Genomic DNA, 17,080 nt, shown 5'->3' on the forward strand with positions numbered 1-17,080 from the left:
AAAATGTTGTACCAATCCATATAATACGTGTAAAGTTTGTTCAAGTATTTCAGTCTGGACCAAAGTGGTGGACCGACCGACAGACCATTGACATCCTAGAATTATATCAATAGACAACTAAACATGAGTTATTAGAACAACTCGCCATCCCAGTTTAGCTTGTTGTTGAAAGTTTTATGTCCTAACAGACACGTGAAAGGTGTCACCTGTGATAATAAACCCAAAGGGAAATAGCGTGGAGCTTTTTAGAAGTTTTTAGCCTAAAGTGCCATAGGTACAGGGATGGTGGTTCACCACTTTGGTCCAGACTGAAATATCTCTATAACTGTAGGATGTATTGCAATGAAATTGTGTACAGAGAGTCGTGGGCCCCAGAAGACAAAACCAAATGACTTTTGTGATTACCTGACGATTCCTTTAGTTTTCACCTAGGCTGTAAAATACCTTTAACGTCTACTGGACTGATAGGCACATGTGTCATACATAATACACCACATGTTATACAACCCCTATTTTTGAAATGTTTGTTGGTTATTTATGTATTTTTTAAGAAAGAAAAACAGGAGAAATTATTATTATTATTATATATTGGGACGTGGCCAGCCGTTTCAGGAGGCAGTGAAACACAACGCGACCCAAATATTCCCGGGAAAAAATAACGTCATAAACCCCGCCCATTCTCTATTCACCTCAGGCGCTCAGAGAAGGGTGTGTTTGTTTTATTCCACGGCCTGCACCGCTTTCACTATCAGGCGACACCATTTCACCGGCAGAACGACCCGCATGTGAAACCAAACGCTTTGTATTTTAAGCCCCGCCTCTTTGAAAACAGACCGACCAATAAGGAGACGGACGTCATGCGGTGGATCTGAATATTCATCACTTTTCGCGGGCTTTGAGTGTCACGTGGGCTTTTCGCGCGAAAAGCGACTCCCGGCAGGAAGAAGAAGTTTCCTTACAAGAGGCAGACACAGACAGACGCGAAACAATGGCGGTGAGTTAAAACGATTTAAAAACAGACTAAAACGTTCAGTTGTCGGGTTCCATGTGTTTTCCAAAGGAGTAAAAAGTTACATTAAACAGATTTAAGTTTGTAGCTTGAGTTTTCCGCTGTAAAAACGTTTGACTTTTGTACTTTTATCCTCATCACAACAATGACAGGGATGTTTAACGTTACAGCTTTAGCTACTTGTAACGTTAGCTATCAAGAGACTGAAATGAAAACGTGTTTAAAGATTAATCCATGCTGAATTTGAAATATGTTATTTTTTTAATGATCAGTCGGGTTTTCACTGTTGCTAACATGTTCAATAATCTGTTGTGTGTTGGTCCTGCTGCTGCAAAAAGCAGACATGCCATGTGGCTGTTGAGCTTCTTGTTGCTTGATCAGTTAACGTTGAAGATGGAGTGTGTAAATGTAGATGTCTGTGGATTAAAGTCAAGTGAGCAATAACAACAGACATTACTTACAGAAAACTCAAAACCACTGACCAGGTTTCCAGCTAAATTGTGTTTTAACATAGAAAAAATAAGTTACACATGTTAAGAGCAACAGCAGCATTTAGCTAGTTGGTGACTATCTAAATCTCTATCCTGTACGTTAACATTATTATTTTTTATAACGTTACCACTTCATTTTATTGTGTTAGCTGCTTTTTGTGACTGCGGTTTTCACCGCACGGCTGCCAGTAATATCATAGTTTCTTACATCTTTATCTTATTGTGACACATTTTACTCCTGGTTTGACATTTGTGATCTATGTTACCATGATAACAGTTAACGTGTCAGAAGACATAGCTAGGGGCTGGACGCTGTAACAGCTTTTGTTGAGACAGTGTGATGTGAATTCAGACCACAGTTTGTGATGGTCTGTATCAGATTACATTATAGGATGCATCCCACTCTCTGATAGGAGAGAAGCCAATATTAGCCCATACATCCGTGAGAGAAACCTATTTAGAAGACCTACATCCTTTAGTAAAGTAATAGTCCAGCTCAGTTTTTATTGTCCCTTTTTATGGTACATTCAGCTCGCAGCATGGGACAAACAGGCTCACCAAAGCAGACTCCTCCTTCCACATCACATATTAATACAAGTAATATATCCTATTTAAAAAGAGTAACACACAATAACAATAGGCAACAATAAGTGAACCCCCAAGTTTCAACAGGTAAAATGGGCAAATCAGAACAAGTTTAAAAGTTCAAATTAAATGAGTTTATTGCACATACTAAAACGAATGTGCGAATATATACCACACTTGTACAAATACTCTAAAAGTCCAGTGTTCAAAATCTCACTCAAATAAAAACAGAAGTACTCCTTATGCAGAGTTTCAGAGTATTATATTATTTGGTCACTAATGCAATAAGGTTATAATGTCGAAGCTGGCTGAGGTGGAGCTATTAAACTTACTTTATACACTGGGTTGTTTTATATTTTGTATTATATTTATGTAAATAAAATCCTAATCTGCAAAATAACTATCAAATATGGGTAGTGGAGTAAAAAGAACAATTTGCCTTGACAATGTAGAGAACTTGCGCTATGAATTAGCATCAAATAGAAATACACAAGTAAGTACTTCAAAACTGTTCTTTTGGACAGTGCTTGAGTACACGTACAAGTTAGTTTCCACCACTGATAACAATGGTTCAATGTTCAGAATGGATCTTCTGCATTTAAAAATACAAAAATTTTGACTTTCAGTTATTAATGTACAAAACTTAACCCTTTTGATTTAAAACGATTTAAATCATTTGGATTTCAGAAGCCGTTGAACGATAAACTTACTGCTAATGGATATTTAAATTCAGATGAGTAGATATTTAAACAATCCTTGTGTTGTAGCAACTGTCCAGTTGCATAAAATCACCAAATAAATGAGACAAGAACACTAAAAGAGGGGGAGGTAAACAAAATACAATAGCTAGAAATGAATAATAAACTAAATGTAAATATAGGCCTGTATGTGCATTAGTGCTTTAAGTCATCAGATGTCCTGTCCGCCTGTTGAAATAAGAGTAGTCGGAGTAATGTGTCTGTGTCGTGGCCAGGATTCCTCCGAGTCGTACCACGTGGCCACCAGCCCCAGCCGAGCCGCCAGGAGAGGAGACATGACCTCCAGCCCCGGGCGAGACCTGCCCCCCTTCGAGGACGAGTCTGAGGGGCTGCTGGGGGACGGACCCCTGCCCGGAGAGGAGGAGGAGGACGGGGACGGAGAAGAGCTGATCGGGGACGGGATGGAGAGGTGAGGCTTTGGTCTGAATCTCAACCAGCAGGTTAACTTTGTGTCGGAAAGTTTTGGCGCTTGCTGACGAGTGTTTTTCTCCTCCGTCCAGGGATTACCGAGCCATCCCAGCGCTGGACCAGTACGAGGCGGAGGGCTTGGACCTGGACGACGAGGATCTGTCGGAGCTGTCGCCTGGAGCCCGAGCCGCCGCCGAGGAGGCCATGAGGAGGCGGGACAGGGAGCAGGGCGTCAGCGGGCGGCTGAGGAGAGGACTGCTCTACGGTGAGGAGCCGCTATTCAAAATGCAACAGGAAGTTGGTTATTGTTAGCCTAGAAATCTAGACGCACCCTAGCCGCAGCAACATTATTTTGCGGGGGTGGGGGGTCTAGGCACTCTCCGTTGACTTGTGAGCTGGAAAAAACCAACCCGCCTGGTTGTAGCGCTATCCTATTGCGTGCAGAGGGAATTTGAAAGACAACCGTTTATCCCGCCCCTCGGATTGAGCCCTGTCGATGGTGAGTTCCCAGACCCAACATCTTGATGTGGCGCTGGCTTGTCAGGCTACGTTATTGTAGTTTTGCCAACTGATTTGGCCGTTATCAACTTTCATAACTCCATCAAATCTGAACACAGACCCATGTATTTGGGGTGACCAATGCCTCGGTGTCAACCCTTCCCATGACTAGTCTAGTTGTTGATGCTTCTTTTTGATCAAAGCCGCTCCAAGAACATCCTCACTTCCTCTCATCTCTAGTCTTGCTCTGTGGCTGTAGATTAGTCCACCTTTTTTAAAAACTATCTCTTTGAATCAGCGTATGTGCACCACGTGGCCACCAGCCCCAGGTCCTGTAGCAAGCCAATCATTGCAACCCGGTCTGTGTCCCTGTGTGGTTAAATCCTGCTTGCATTGTCGCAAAATCTCGGAGGTGCACGGCTCGGTGCTCAGACCCTCAGCGTCCAGAATGCAATTGTGCAATATCGCCCGCCCCGACCCGTGCTGACCGCGAGAAGCATGAAACACGTTTTATGGTTTCAGAGGATAGGATTCCTCTGTCATCCATTGCGCGTTAACGTCCGTAAATTCACTTAGAAATCCTTTTGAAAAAATAACTGCAGAACTCGCCAGAGGAGCTGCTAATTCAGCATACTTCAAATGGAGACAATTTGACAAATGGAGGCTAAAAATAACCGGGCTCAAGTTGTAGCCCACAGCTAACTCACTGTCCCCATGGAAACGTTATACATACCTCTAGAACTGTAGTTCCAAAACCTGGAGCATGATCATGCCCCATATAGAAGTATAACAAAGAGTTACAAAATACATTGATATTAACTTTCTTTTTTTAATTTCCTTTTACAAAGAGCAGATCTCTATGTATGATACAAGCAGAAATATACAAATATAATAGACGGATAAAAGGTATATAAGAAATGAGAGGAAAAGGATAAATGAGTGTTGTCAATACTTAAACGACAATCCTACATTAAAAGAAGCTGACAGATGTTAGGCAGAGGTGTCTTTTTTTTTTAATTGTTTTATTTATTTATTTCTATAAAGTGTCCAGGGTGAAAAGGAGGTGGCTGAAGGGATCGGGTGAATAACTTGTTTATTTTTGCTGTGTCCAGACAGCGAAGACGAGGACGACGAGCGCCCGGCGGCTCGAAGAAGGCGATTGGCTGAGCGGGCGGCCGAGGGCGTTGCAGACGGAGAGGAAGAGGAAATGATCGAGAGCATCGAGAACCTGGAGGACATGAAGGTTTGTAAAACTGCTGCTACAATCGTTCAAAAGTTCACATGCAGTACTGGGTTTTTTTTTTTTTTTTTTTTTTCCTTGTCGGACTGGTACTTTCCAGCGGTGGTACGGGGTCTGACGGTTTTTTCTCCCCCCGTCTGCAGGGCCACACTGTGAGGGAGTGGGTGTCCATGGCGGCTCCCAGGCTGGAGATCTACAACCGCTTCAAGAACTTCCTGCGGACCCACGTGGACGAGAACGGCCACAACGTCTTCAAGGAGAAGATCAGCGACATGTGCAAAGGTAGCCCAACTGTTTTTATAAAATATACGTTTGTGTGGCCCAGCTAGCTCAGTTGGTAGAGCAGCCTTTTCTTTCCATTAAAGGCTGAAATGCCCCCCATTTAAAAAAAAAAAAATATATATATATATATTTTTTTTTTGTATTCTGGTGTAAAATGAATGAACTTAACATCCTCATTCCTGCCATTCCAGAGAACAAGGAGAGTCTGGTTGTGAACTATGAAGACCTTGCAGCCAGAGAGCACGTTTTGGCCTACTTCCTACCAGAGGCTCCAACTGAGATGCTGAAAGTGAGTTCAGTTGTGTTGTTTTCATTCATATTAAAATGTTATTGTATTTTATTCAGAGCCACTGCCCCAGGCCTGGCCTGTGAGAGCCTCCTGTCTCTGACTTACAAATCATTCAGGCTTGCTTTTCTGCTGGGCTTCAGACTGGTGTGAAAGCTGTCAAACTCCGACTAAACAGAACTGAAGAACAACGATGGATCCTTTTTATTTTTCTTAGTCTCTAAATCCATTGTGTGTGTGTGTGTGTGTGTGTGTGTGTGTGTGTGTGTGTTGTCAGATTTTTGATGAAGCAGCCAAAGAAGTGGTGCTGGCCATGTACCCCAAATACGACCGCATTGCCCACGAGATCCACGTCCGCATCTGCAACCTGCCGTTGGTCGAGGAGATCCGCTCACTCAGGTAACCTTGAACGTTTTGCCATTTCTGTCTACTTTACCTAAACAGCATCCGTCCTCTCCTGAGGCCTGTACTACGAAGCAAGATCAACTTGTCCTGGATTTCTTTCAGTAGTCCGGCTTCACCTAACCTAACAACAACCGCGGTCCTGCGTAACCTGTACTACGACGCTGGTTATCAACTAGTTCAGTCAACTCAGGGTTTCCCAATCCAGCGGCGCGCGCGTTCACATAAAAGAGGCGTTGTTTGCGCACATAATTCAAACCGATGTGCGCATTGGCGACACACGGCTCAAGAAGCCGATATGTAGGCTAATTCCCTCCCATTAAAATATATAGTCTATATTTCATAAAAATATCCATGTTAACGGGGTTGTTGGTCTCTCAATGTTTTAACTTTTCTGAGCGCACCCCTCTCTCTCTCTCTCTGCACCGAGCTCCGCCTGATCTTCTAGAAGAACGGTGGCGCCGTTATCAATCGACCTTTTGATTGGTCAGTAGGCGGTGCGTTTACACCGGTTGATCTCTGATCCCCAACTTAACCTGCTCCCGACCAGGTTAGGTGTTCAGCATGAGTTACCACGGCGATTGAACCCGATAACAACTGATCCACCTTCGTAGTACAGAAAATCCTGGGTTGAGCCTGAAGTTAGCTCGTTAACGCCAAATCCTGCTTGGTAGTACAGGCCTCTGGAGGAGGGGTCCTTCCTCTGTTGCTAAACGCTGCGTTCATGTTGCCAAGACGATGTGTGATTAGAGGGGGTCATGTTAGGTTTTGAATAATATATTCCTACACCTTTCATGTTTGGTTTGCAATCACTTGCGTATTATTAAGTGCCAAGTCGTGTCTATCGGAGTATTCAGAGAAATGCGAGTTTCCCAGACTTAATATTAACTTGGATGTTGACGGCAACGCTATTTACGAGTCTGCGATCCGTAATCACAATAACTTCTACATGACATGAAAAAGCGACATACGGTTTCTATTTTTTTCCTGAAATATTTTTGTCTGAACAGAGGATCTAAAGACAGAGTGCCGTATGTTCTGCAGATGGTAAAGCCCTCTGGGGGCAAATGAGTAGTTTGGGTTTACATAAATAAAACTGACTTACTATGTGCTTTTATACGTAAACACTGCATGAATCATTATCTACTGAGCGCAGTGCAGACGTCAGAATCAAAATGAGCAGATGGAATGGTAAATAATGCATGATGTGCAGACTTCAGGGTCCACCAAACCAGAGTTTTACAAAAAGCAGGGAACATAAGGGAGATCAAATGAAATCGGGCAACAAATCTAATCGCCTCTTGTTCTTCTTCTTCCCTCCTTCAGGCAGCTCCACCTGAACCAGCTGATCCGGACCAGCGGCGTGGTGAGCAGCTGCACCGGAGTCCTGCCTCAGCTCGGCATGGTCAAGTACAACTGTAACAAGTGTAACTTTGTGCTGGGACCCTTCTTCCAGTCCCAGAACCAGGAGGTGAAGCCGGGCTCCTGTCCCGAGTGTCAGTCCCTGGGCCCCTTCGAGATCAACATGGAGTTGGTGAGTGCAACCCCCCCCCCCATTGGACATTGTGTTGATGAAGTGAACTTTCCTGAGGATAAAAACCTTCACCCTGTGCAACTCCCAACAAAGATGGTACAGAATCGAGATGTCTCACTCTGTAGCTAAAACAGAGAGCTCAATACACAGGGTGAAAAGAGGAGCTACAGCAATGTGCAGTACAACAAAAATGTTTTTCCAAAACTAAACCATATAAACCTATTCTGATATGACCTAAATACAATTATGAACCTGAAAATAAGCATAATATGAGTTCTTTAACTTTTCTGCTGCGTTTTTTTAGCGACTTGTTTATTTACGGTAAATGCTGGTTCATCCAATGACCTGACTGACCTTTGTCTGAGTTAATGAACCAATCCTCTCCGTCCTGCAGACTGTGTACCAGAACTACCAGAGAATCACCATCCAGGAAAGCCCCGGTAAAGTAGCCGCCGGCCGCCTCCCGCGCTCCAAAGACGCCATCCTGCTGGCCGACCTGGTGGACAACTGCAAGCCTGGAGACGAGATCGTGAGTGGAGTTAAAAACATAAATTAATACACCTTTTCATCCCTGAAAACATGAATAAAAGGTTTGAGATGTGTTACGAGTAGGGTTGGGTATCCATCCTCTATTCTCCCGTATCACCTGTAGGGTTGGGTATCGTTTGGGTTTTTTCCGAAACCGGTGCTAAAACGATATTAGTAAAATGGTGCCGGTGCCTGAACTGATACTTAAAATAATAGGGGAATAGGGTATTTTACAATAACTTTGAATGCACCACAAGGCTTACTAGTTTCAAGTGAACCTCTATAGTGAAGTACAGACACACTTTTACATCGTTTATCCCTCAGCATTTTAACCGTGTTTAATCCAGCTGCTAGCTAACGGTAGGCTAACGTTACCTGCTGTCAAGTGAAGTGTTAACTAGCGTCGCGTGCAGCGATGCTTCTGTTGCCTCCTGTTTTCGGAGCATCAGAGAGCAGCTCAGAAGGCACCGAAATCTGTGTTGCAATTCGGTCCGGTAGCCAACCCTACTTGGATCGCAAATCCATTTTCTCAAACTATTCTCGCAAACAAAAAAGTTGAAAGAATGAGATTGTAATAGTTTTCCTAATTATTTCTGATTACCAGGTGATTTACTTTCTTCAGCAGAATGAAAAAGAAAACCGACATGATGATTTTTACTTTCCCTCTCAGGAACTGACGGGCATCTACCACAACAACTACGACGGCTCTCTGAACATGGCTAACGGCTTCCCCGTGTTTGCCACGGTGATCCTGGCCAACCACATCACCCGCAGAGACGAGGGCGTCGCTGTGGCCGAGCTGACCGACGAAGACGTCAAGGCCATCGTCGCCCTGTCCAAGGACGAACGTATCGGGGAGAGGGTGAGGGAGGCTGCGCACACTCTCACACGTCTGACCGTTTGCTGCAGCTCAGTAGAATACGTTTCAAAATGGCCGACGTTGCAGTCAGTCTGAAATTATTTGTCCCTCAAGTAAAGAAAGATTGTGACCGCAGATGATTTGTTGTCATAGATACCGAGGTCTGCTTCATCAAATATGTTAGTACACTTCAGTCAGTGCAGTCACACCAACTCCGAAAATATATTTGCCTGTCACAAGGTGATGGAAATTTGACTTTGCTATTAAAACCTACGCACACGTTATGCATGGAGTAAAAACATATTTTTAGTATAATTTTGTTCTTTGTGCACAACTGATTTAAATTTAAAGTTTTAAGACTCTCCCGGAGACATTCCTTTGACTTTTTGTAAAGTTTATTCAAATTTATTTTTTAAATTTAAAGCTAAATTAGAACTTTTCTTTTGGCAGAAAGCAAGAAAAATACCAAAACTCTACACTACTATTAGCAACAGACAGAGAACCATTTTTTTGGGGCTTTTCTGCCTTTTTTTTATTGGACAGGACAGCTAGGTGAGAAAGGGGGGAGGGAAAAGTGGGGGGCGGGGGAGAGACATGCAGGAAATAGTCACAGGTCGGATTCAAACCCTGGACCTCTGCGTAGAGGCATAAACCTCTATGTATGTGTGCGCCTGCTCTACCCACTGAGCCAACCCGGCCACAAGAGACCCATTTAATCTCTTCTTTATCAGTGTCAACACAGAAGCTGGTTCAAACCGTTTTAATTCAACTCAATTTTATTTATAGTATCGATTCATAACAAGAGTTATCTCAAGGCACTTTACAGATAGAGTAGGTCTCGACCACACTCTATAATTTACAAAGTAATTCCAGTAATTCCCCAAGAGCAAACATTCAGTGCGACAGTGGCGAGGATAAACTCCCTCTCAGGAAGAAACCTGGGACAGACCCAGACTCTTGGTACGCGGTGTCTGGATTAATGAATGAAAACCTGGTAACTTATCACCTGAGCCGTATTACAAGCCACGCATAAAGGCGGCTGGTTTGTGATATTTCCTGTACAGATGTTTCCTAACCTTCTCTGTCGTGTCTGTAGATCTTTGCCAGCATGGCGCCGTCCATCTACGGCCACGAGGACATCAAGCGAGCCCTGGCCCTGGCGCTGTTTGGAGGAGAGCCTAAAAACCCAGGTCACTACCAGCCTGAAGCAGTAATGCCTTTTCTCTCTGTGTGCCCTCCTTCTGTTTCTGTTCACCAATAAACACCCCCCATCTCTCTTCCAGGTGGTAAACACAAAGTGCGTGGAGACATCAACGTTCTGCTGTGTGGAGACCCGGGAACCGCCAAGTCTCAGTTCCTCAAGTACGTATCAATGCCCAAAATACACCTATAATAACATTTAGATGTTAATTTTTTTTTTTTTTTTATACTTTTTAACTATTTTCAATATTTGTTATGCTAAAAATGAAGCTACAGATCTGTTAGCTTAAATTATTAGCATAAGCGTTGACTTCCTGTAGTCACTAAAGAAGCTACAACGGAATTCCAGGAAGTTACTCCTCCGTGCCAATAAATCATCTTGGCACGTAACCCCACAACATGTCATTTTTACACGCTTGTTTTTGTACAGATTAAATAACATATAATATGTTAACTAGTGAGCTTTAGCGGTGCTGCTCGTGGGTTTTGTTCTCTTTGCATAGCCAGCTAGCTGTTTCTCACTATTTAGTCGTTGTGCTAAGCTAATACCCAGCTGTTACTTTACTGTACAGATATTGAATATAGTTAAAAAATAAATGAAAGTTATACTTGTCAAAGTTGTTGAAGTTTAAAAGAAAAGAGAACTTCCTTTAATGGAAAAACTAAAATGGCACTCGGAGAGCGCAGACCTCCGCCAAGGCCCAACGCTGCGTTCACGTGCTCCTCCGATGGTCACCCTTCCCGAGTTGGGAAGTCGTTCTTCTGACTTTGGTGGGTTCCTGAACTTTGAACTTTGAACAGAGCTGAATTAGCACGACTTTTATGCATTTCTGTCACATTTACTGCAGTCGCATTCACTGTGTTCACTCGGAAGGAATCGCTTGTAATGACATTTCAAACGTGTTAAGAGGCTAAAAGCGCGTTTTTAAAACCCTGTTTCAGCCTCCTGGGTGCTAACGCTAGCAGAAGGATAACATGGTTTAGGCAACACCGATTCTTTTTCGCTTTTCTCGCTACTGACGGCACCCCCAAATTTACAAACGACAGAGCTACGTGTTGAAATCGATCGGAATTCTCCTTTTTTAAGTCGTAACTTGGAAACCACATAAACGCGACAAAGATGTGTTGTTTCATTGCTCGGTGTTTTCTAGTTTTTTAATGATCCTTTTTTTATGTTTTACATTTTTGAACAAACAACCTACAGAACAAACATACAATGGAACAGGAACTAAAAACCCTCACCCACCCGCCACCCTCTGTGGTCTCGAGGGAAACGCAACAAACCAAAATACAAGAAAACAAAAATCACACCTTACCTAGTCTGTCTCTTGCTCAGTGTTTTAAACAATGCGTTCAAAGCCGTCTCCAGTATTTGTGTAACAACGTAGAGCAGAAGGGAGCCATGAAATGTGATCGGACAGTCATTTTTCAGATTATTCCGGCACCTGGATTCAGCACAAATGCCCTATTTCGCAATGTTAATGAAAGTGAAAATAATTTGTATGCGCCCTGTGACTTTTTTTTTTTCCCCCTCGGCCCATGCTTCACCCTTCCACTGAGTTTCATAAAAAAAAAAAAAAATCTGGCGAGTAGTTTTTCTTTAATCTTGCTGACAAACGAACCATCGTCGGCAGTAATGAGAAAGCAGAACGCACAATAGGCCAGGGATCAAAGCAAGACGCCTAAAAACATTGGGATTTTATCTCTTACTAAAAACCCATCTCCCATTTTTAAGATGTGCCAGAGTGTGGAAGGAACCACACATAATGCGAGATAAAAGAAACAAAATCAACGTATTTGATTAGAAAGCCACTGAATCCGAAGCCCTGGTGGATTTCTCTCTGCAGGTACGTGGAGAAGGTGTCGAGCCGCGCGGTGTTCACCACGGGCCAGGGGGCCTCCGCCGTCGGTCTGACGGCGTACGTCCAGAGACACCCGGTCACCCGCGAGTGGACGCTGGAGGCCGGAGCGCTGGTGCTGGCCGACCGCGGCGTCTGTCTGATCGACGAGTTCGACAAGGTGAGCCGAGACGTTAGCCTGTCCTAGCTCTAAATGCCAATTCTGTCGGGCGCTGTTCTCTCAGCCCGGGGGTGGAATAATACCGGTCTGACCTCACGCTGTCCTCCCCAGATGAACGATGCCGACAGGACGAGTATCCACGAGGCCATGGAGCAGCAGAGCATCTCCATCTCCAAGGCCGGCATCGTCACCTCGCTGCAGGCCAGATGCACCGTCATCGCCGCCTCTAACCCCATCGGTACATAGAAGAGTGTGAAATCAGGAGCCAAAAAATTGCTGATATTCATTCACCATTAGGATCGTATCGGTGTCCTCTGCATGTTGTTCCATTTAAGTTCGATTTAAAGTCTATTAGTTGTCACTATTTTCAGTACACACTGAAACCGGAGTCGGAGCGTCTTAGTGAACGCCTCGTGGTCGCTCTCTGTGCTTCCCCCCCTCCTCCAGGCGGCAGGTACGACCCCTCCCTGACCTTTTCCGAGAACGTGGACCTGACAGAGCCCATCGTGTCTCGATTTGATGTGCTGTGTGTCGTCCGGGACACCATCGACCCTGTGCAGGTAGACACACGCACACACTTGCATAGATTCTATTTAACTCCTCTGTTGGACTGGGGTAGAAGACAGGAGTCCTCTTTAACTCTAACCTGTGATGAATCATCCCAGCAGATGCCTGTCGTGTGTGTGTGTGTGTGTGTGTGTGTGTGTGTGTGTGTGTGTGTGTGTGTGTGTGTGTGTGTGTGTGTGTGTGTGTGTGTGTGTGTGTGTGTGTGTGTGTGTGTGTGTGTGTGTGTGTGTGTGTGTGTGTGTGTGTGTGTGTGTGTGTGTGTGTGTGTGTCAGTCAGTAGGAGTCTTGTCTGCCACCATGAAATAATCTCGGAAGTTAAAAGAGTTTAGAATTCAGTCCGGTAGCAGACCACTCACTGCTCTCTCCTCTGGCCTGCGATTGGCTCGCTTTCCAAACCAGGACGAGATGTTGGCGCGCTTTGTGGTTGGCTCCCACATCAAGCATCACCCTAGCAACAAGGAAGGGGGCGTGGCCTTAGAAGAAGTTGTTCTGCCCAACACGACGGATGTGCCGCCGATTCCCCAGGACCTCCTAAGGAAGTACATCATCTACTCCAAGGAGCGGGTATGAGCACAGCCTCCATCTTCAATGACCCATCACTCAGTCATGTTGAAGAGATTATGGCTTCTTGTATTTTTATGTGTGTGTGGAGGGGGGCAGGCAATGTTTTTTAACTGACCACAATTTAACACTTTTGGTACTTATTACTCATTACTAAATGACAATAGGTGACTGAAGTCCAGACAGTTTTTAATGGGGATGCAATGATTAACTAAATAAACCATTGTACTTTGCCTGGCTACCACTGCACAACTTATTTTAAATTATTGTTGATAAGAATTGGATAGTTTTCAACTATTTATCTTTTGTCTTTGTGGTACAAGCTGCTCTAACGGTGAAATGTCCTGCCGGGATTCATAAAGTACTCTATGTATCTATGCAGCACATAGTTTTGTGTTTTCATGACGCTGCCTGCCCCCCCAAAAGTGGTCATTTCTTATTCCCTCGTGTCTTTTTTTTAAAGCTTTTGTCAGCCGCTTAAAGTTTCGAGGCAACAAGTCACTTTTTCGTGTCTTTGGTTCCACAAAATATTAAAAGATGAGGTCATTAATGTCTTGTGTCTGCAGATTCATCCCAAACTGAACCAGATGGACCAGGACAAAGTTGCTCAGATCTACAGCGACCTCCGCAAAGAGTCGATGGTGAGTCCTCTGAACTTAAACGGGTTTAGAAAATATCATTCACAGATCCTTTTCCCCCGAAAGAAATGTAGGTGAAATACCAGGAGTGTACAGAATAGCGCTTATGGTCATAATTTGGTTGTAATTGTAAGCATGTAAAAAGTAGCTTGCTGACGACGTGTCCGTGCTGGTCTGGTCTCGCTGACAGGCGACGGGCAGCATCCCCATCACGGTGCGTCACATCGAGTCCATGATCCGCATGGCCGAGGCCCACGCCAAGATGCACCTAAGGGACTACGTGCTGGAGGACGACGTCAACATGGCCATCAGGGTGATGCTGGAGAGCTTCATCGACACGCAGAAGTTCAGCGTCATGAGGAGCATGAGGAAGGTGTGTGAGGGTGCGGGTGCGTGTGGGTGGCGGCCGGCAGGTTTTCTGTTTTCAAACCCAATCTTTTTTTTTTTTTTTTTTTTTTTGGTCTAACTTTGCTGTCGTCTTGTGTTCCTGTCCAGACGTTTTCCCGTTACCTGGCCTTCCGCAGGGACAACAACGAGCTGCTGCTCTTCATCCTCAAACAGCTGGTGGCCGAGCAGGTCTCCTACCAGCGGAACAGATACGGAGTCCAGAACGACTCCATCGAGGTCCCAGAGAAAGACCTGCAGGATAAGGTAACCAGGAATGAAGATGGGACATAATGAACATGTTGAATAGTACGTTTAGGTCAAATGTCTTTTCTTCTGGTGTTAACTTTCAGCCCAAACTTCAAACCTCTCGGGCAGCCATTGGCTGGCCTTTGTATATAGCTATGTAGAGCACTGCTTTTTTATTTATTTTATTTACAATATTCTTTTTGATATGAAGTTAGAAATACAAAAACAAATTCAGTGGAGATAAAAGAGGCTCGGAGTGCAGAAGACTAAAGTCTTCACTGGTGTGGACTCGAGTCACGAGACTGACACAACAAACAAGAATTTGAAAAAAAGATTTTTAACTCAACTTTGATTTTAACACCAATCGCTCGTGACTTCCCGTCGACCTGATTAGACTGGATTTTAGATTTTAAAATCGATATCAGTTTAAGTGTATGTTATATTTAGAATATAGCCAAAACGTATCCCAAATGGAGAAATGCGTCCAAGCTCTAATTACCGTCTTTTGTCCGTCTCCTCCCTCATCCTCCTCTTCCTCCTCCTCCTCCTCCTCCTCTTCCTCCAGGCGAGACAGATCAACATCCATAACCTGACATCCTTCTACGACAGCGACATCTTCCGCTCCAACAAGTTCAGCCACGACGGGAAGAAGAAACTGATCCTGCAGCAGTTCTAAAAGCCCTCACCACCCACTCCTCTTCCTCCTCCCTACTATTAGAGTGCTTCAGGAACTCAATTTCTTAGCCCAAAATGGGTCATTGAAGAAAAAGGAAAAACAATGTTTAGACTCGAGGGTGAGGCGTAGTTGCCTTTTTAGGTCTGAACTGATGGCCTGGAAGGACATTTCTGCATGGAAGAGTTCTGCTGGAGGAAACATGCAGCAGGAACACAAAGCTGTTTTTTTTGTTTTTGTTGGAGCTGTAATGTTGTGTAGACCTCGTTTGAATCTTAAAGCAGTGGTGAGAAAGATAGGGGGGTGCGTACCTCACAAAATGGTGAAATGGCCCCAGATCGCACAGTTTCCACCCCATTGTTTGGGTATCCATGGTGACTGGAAGTAACGCATCACCAAACATGAAATGAGGAATTTGGTTTCAAAATAATTTGGTCAAACGGCCTCGACGGAAGTCATTTTAACTGCAGAAATGTTGAATAAAAATTGGGGGGAAAAAAGGGGAAAATAACAGAATCAAACTCTTCAGGTCACGCCACACTGTTGCTCCTCCTCCTTTTGTTTTCCATCTCTTCGCGGGTTCCCCCTCTGTATCCGCCCTCTGCTGGGGCCGGTTGTAAATAAATGTACATGCCTATGTCCGTGTTGTTGAAGAAACAGCATTTATTGTCTGTGATTCCTCTCTGTTACTAGCTTCTGTCAAGATGGAGGACATTTCACACAGTTTAGCATTTCAAGTTTTTTTTTTGCTCGGTGGGTGTTCCCGTGTGAAGTGAACGTAGCGGGGATTTCAGCCTCTATATGTGACAGAAGTGCACATTTGGACAAATAATTAATAAAAAAAAAAAAAACACAAAGAGGTTAAAGTAAACTGTAGGTCTGTTTTCATATTAAACTTGTTTTTGTTAAATCGGTCTTTTGTCCCCTTTGCGTCCACAGAGAGTTTGGTCCACATCTCATTAATGAACGCTGATCTAACAGTTGGATTTAGTTTCTGCTGACAGCCTGTGGTGGAAAACGTTTTTTTTTTTGACTATCTGGTAGTTTTGAACATCATGAGGGACCTTTGATCCCGTCTTCTCCTGTCCACATGTTAAAGTGTTAAATACAATTTTGGGGTACTTGTACTTTACTTAGTTATTTCTGTTTTCTGCTGCTTTACAGGCTAAACTTCTACTGCTCTACATCTCAGAGGGAAATATTGTACTTTGCGCCACACTACTTCTTTTGGATAACTTAAGCTACTTTACAGATTCAGAATACAAAATACAATCCACAAATAAAGTATGATATATTGTTATAGGTTGGCATATTAGACTTTACTGATCCTCAGGTGGTAAATTCACAAGCTACCCAGCGGTATATAAAGTAGTTACAATGAGCCCCGCCTTATATAACATATGTAAAGTGATGAACACATTAATGCACCAATAGTTATAATCCAGAAATATTATTATTCTGCATAATGAGTACTTTAACTTTTAAATATGTTTTGAAGTTAATACTTTGACTTGTAACAGAGTATTCTACACTGTGGTATTACTACTTTCAAATAAGCAGACCAGTGCAGATGCAGTAATTCCAGTGTAAATATTGTTATATAAATAGATTTCATTTTAATCTCTTGTGTATTTATGTTTATTTTGTACTTGTAAATCCTATTTTTCAGTCATTTCAGTTTGTGTATTTGTGATAAAAGTTGGGAACGCAAAGAAACAACAATTTACGAGGAGCACTTGAACGCATCTGTAAACCCGAGCCGAGTCAGTCCGCGACAGCGACATCCAGCGGCCGCCAATCAGCGGCGGCGCTGCAGCGGATCAGATCCCGGTGTGACCGCAGCTATGCCCGCACCGCACACACACACACACACAGCCCAGCCTGCCTGTCTGTCTTTCTGTACGCACAC

At 43.8% G+C, this 17,080-nt stretch overlaps 1 protein-coding gene across 1 annotated transcript; it reads left to right on the forward strand.

Moving 5' to 3' along the window:
- Nucleotides 1-893: 893 nt before the first annotated feature.
- On the forward strand, nt 894-16,473 carry mcm2 (minichromosome maintenance complex component 2). The gene is made up of 20 exons (XM_028576761.1): nt 894-994; nt 3,059-3,252; nt 3,344-3,516; nt 4,862-4,992; nt 5,133-5,271; nt 5,463-5,560; nt 5,835-5,956; nt 7,286-7,493; nt 7,888-8,022; nt 8,692-8,883; nt 9,977-10,070; nt 10,164-10,242; nt 11,928-12,099; nt 12,211-12,337; nt 12,547-12,659; nt 13,066-13,230; nt 13,794-13,868; nt 14,056-14,238; nt 14,361-14,516; nt 15,064-16,473. The coding sequence occupies exons 1-20, from the start codon at nt 989-991 to the stop codon at nt 15,172-15,174; spliced, it is 2,673 nt and encodes an 890-aa protein (XP_028432562.1). The 5' UTR covers nt 894-988; the 3' UTR covers nt 15,175-16,473.
- Nucleotides 16,474-17,080: the final 607 nt, after the last annotated feature.

Source organism: Perca flavescens, chromosome 4 (genome assembly GCF_004354835.1).
Source record: "Perca flavescens isolate YP-PL-M2 chromosome 4, PFLA_1.0, whole genome shotgun sequence".
In the NCBI taxonomy this organism is placed as follows: Eukaryota; Metazoa; Chordata; class Actinopteri; order Perciformes; family Percidae; genus Perca; species Perca flavescens.

Excerpts from the sequence above, each read along its gene's own strand:
- mcm2 (XM_028576761.1), top strand. Across the intron at positions 10,071-10,163 it reads AGGAGAGCCTAAAAACCCAG|GTGGTAAACACAAAGTGCGT; the intron begins GTCACTACCAGC and ends TCTCTCTTCCAG. Across the intron at positions 12,100-12,210 it reads TGATCGACGAGTTCGACAAG|ATGAACGATGCCGACAGGAC; the intron begins GTGAGCCGAGAC and ends TGTCCTCCCCAG.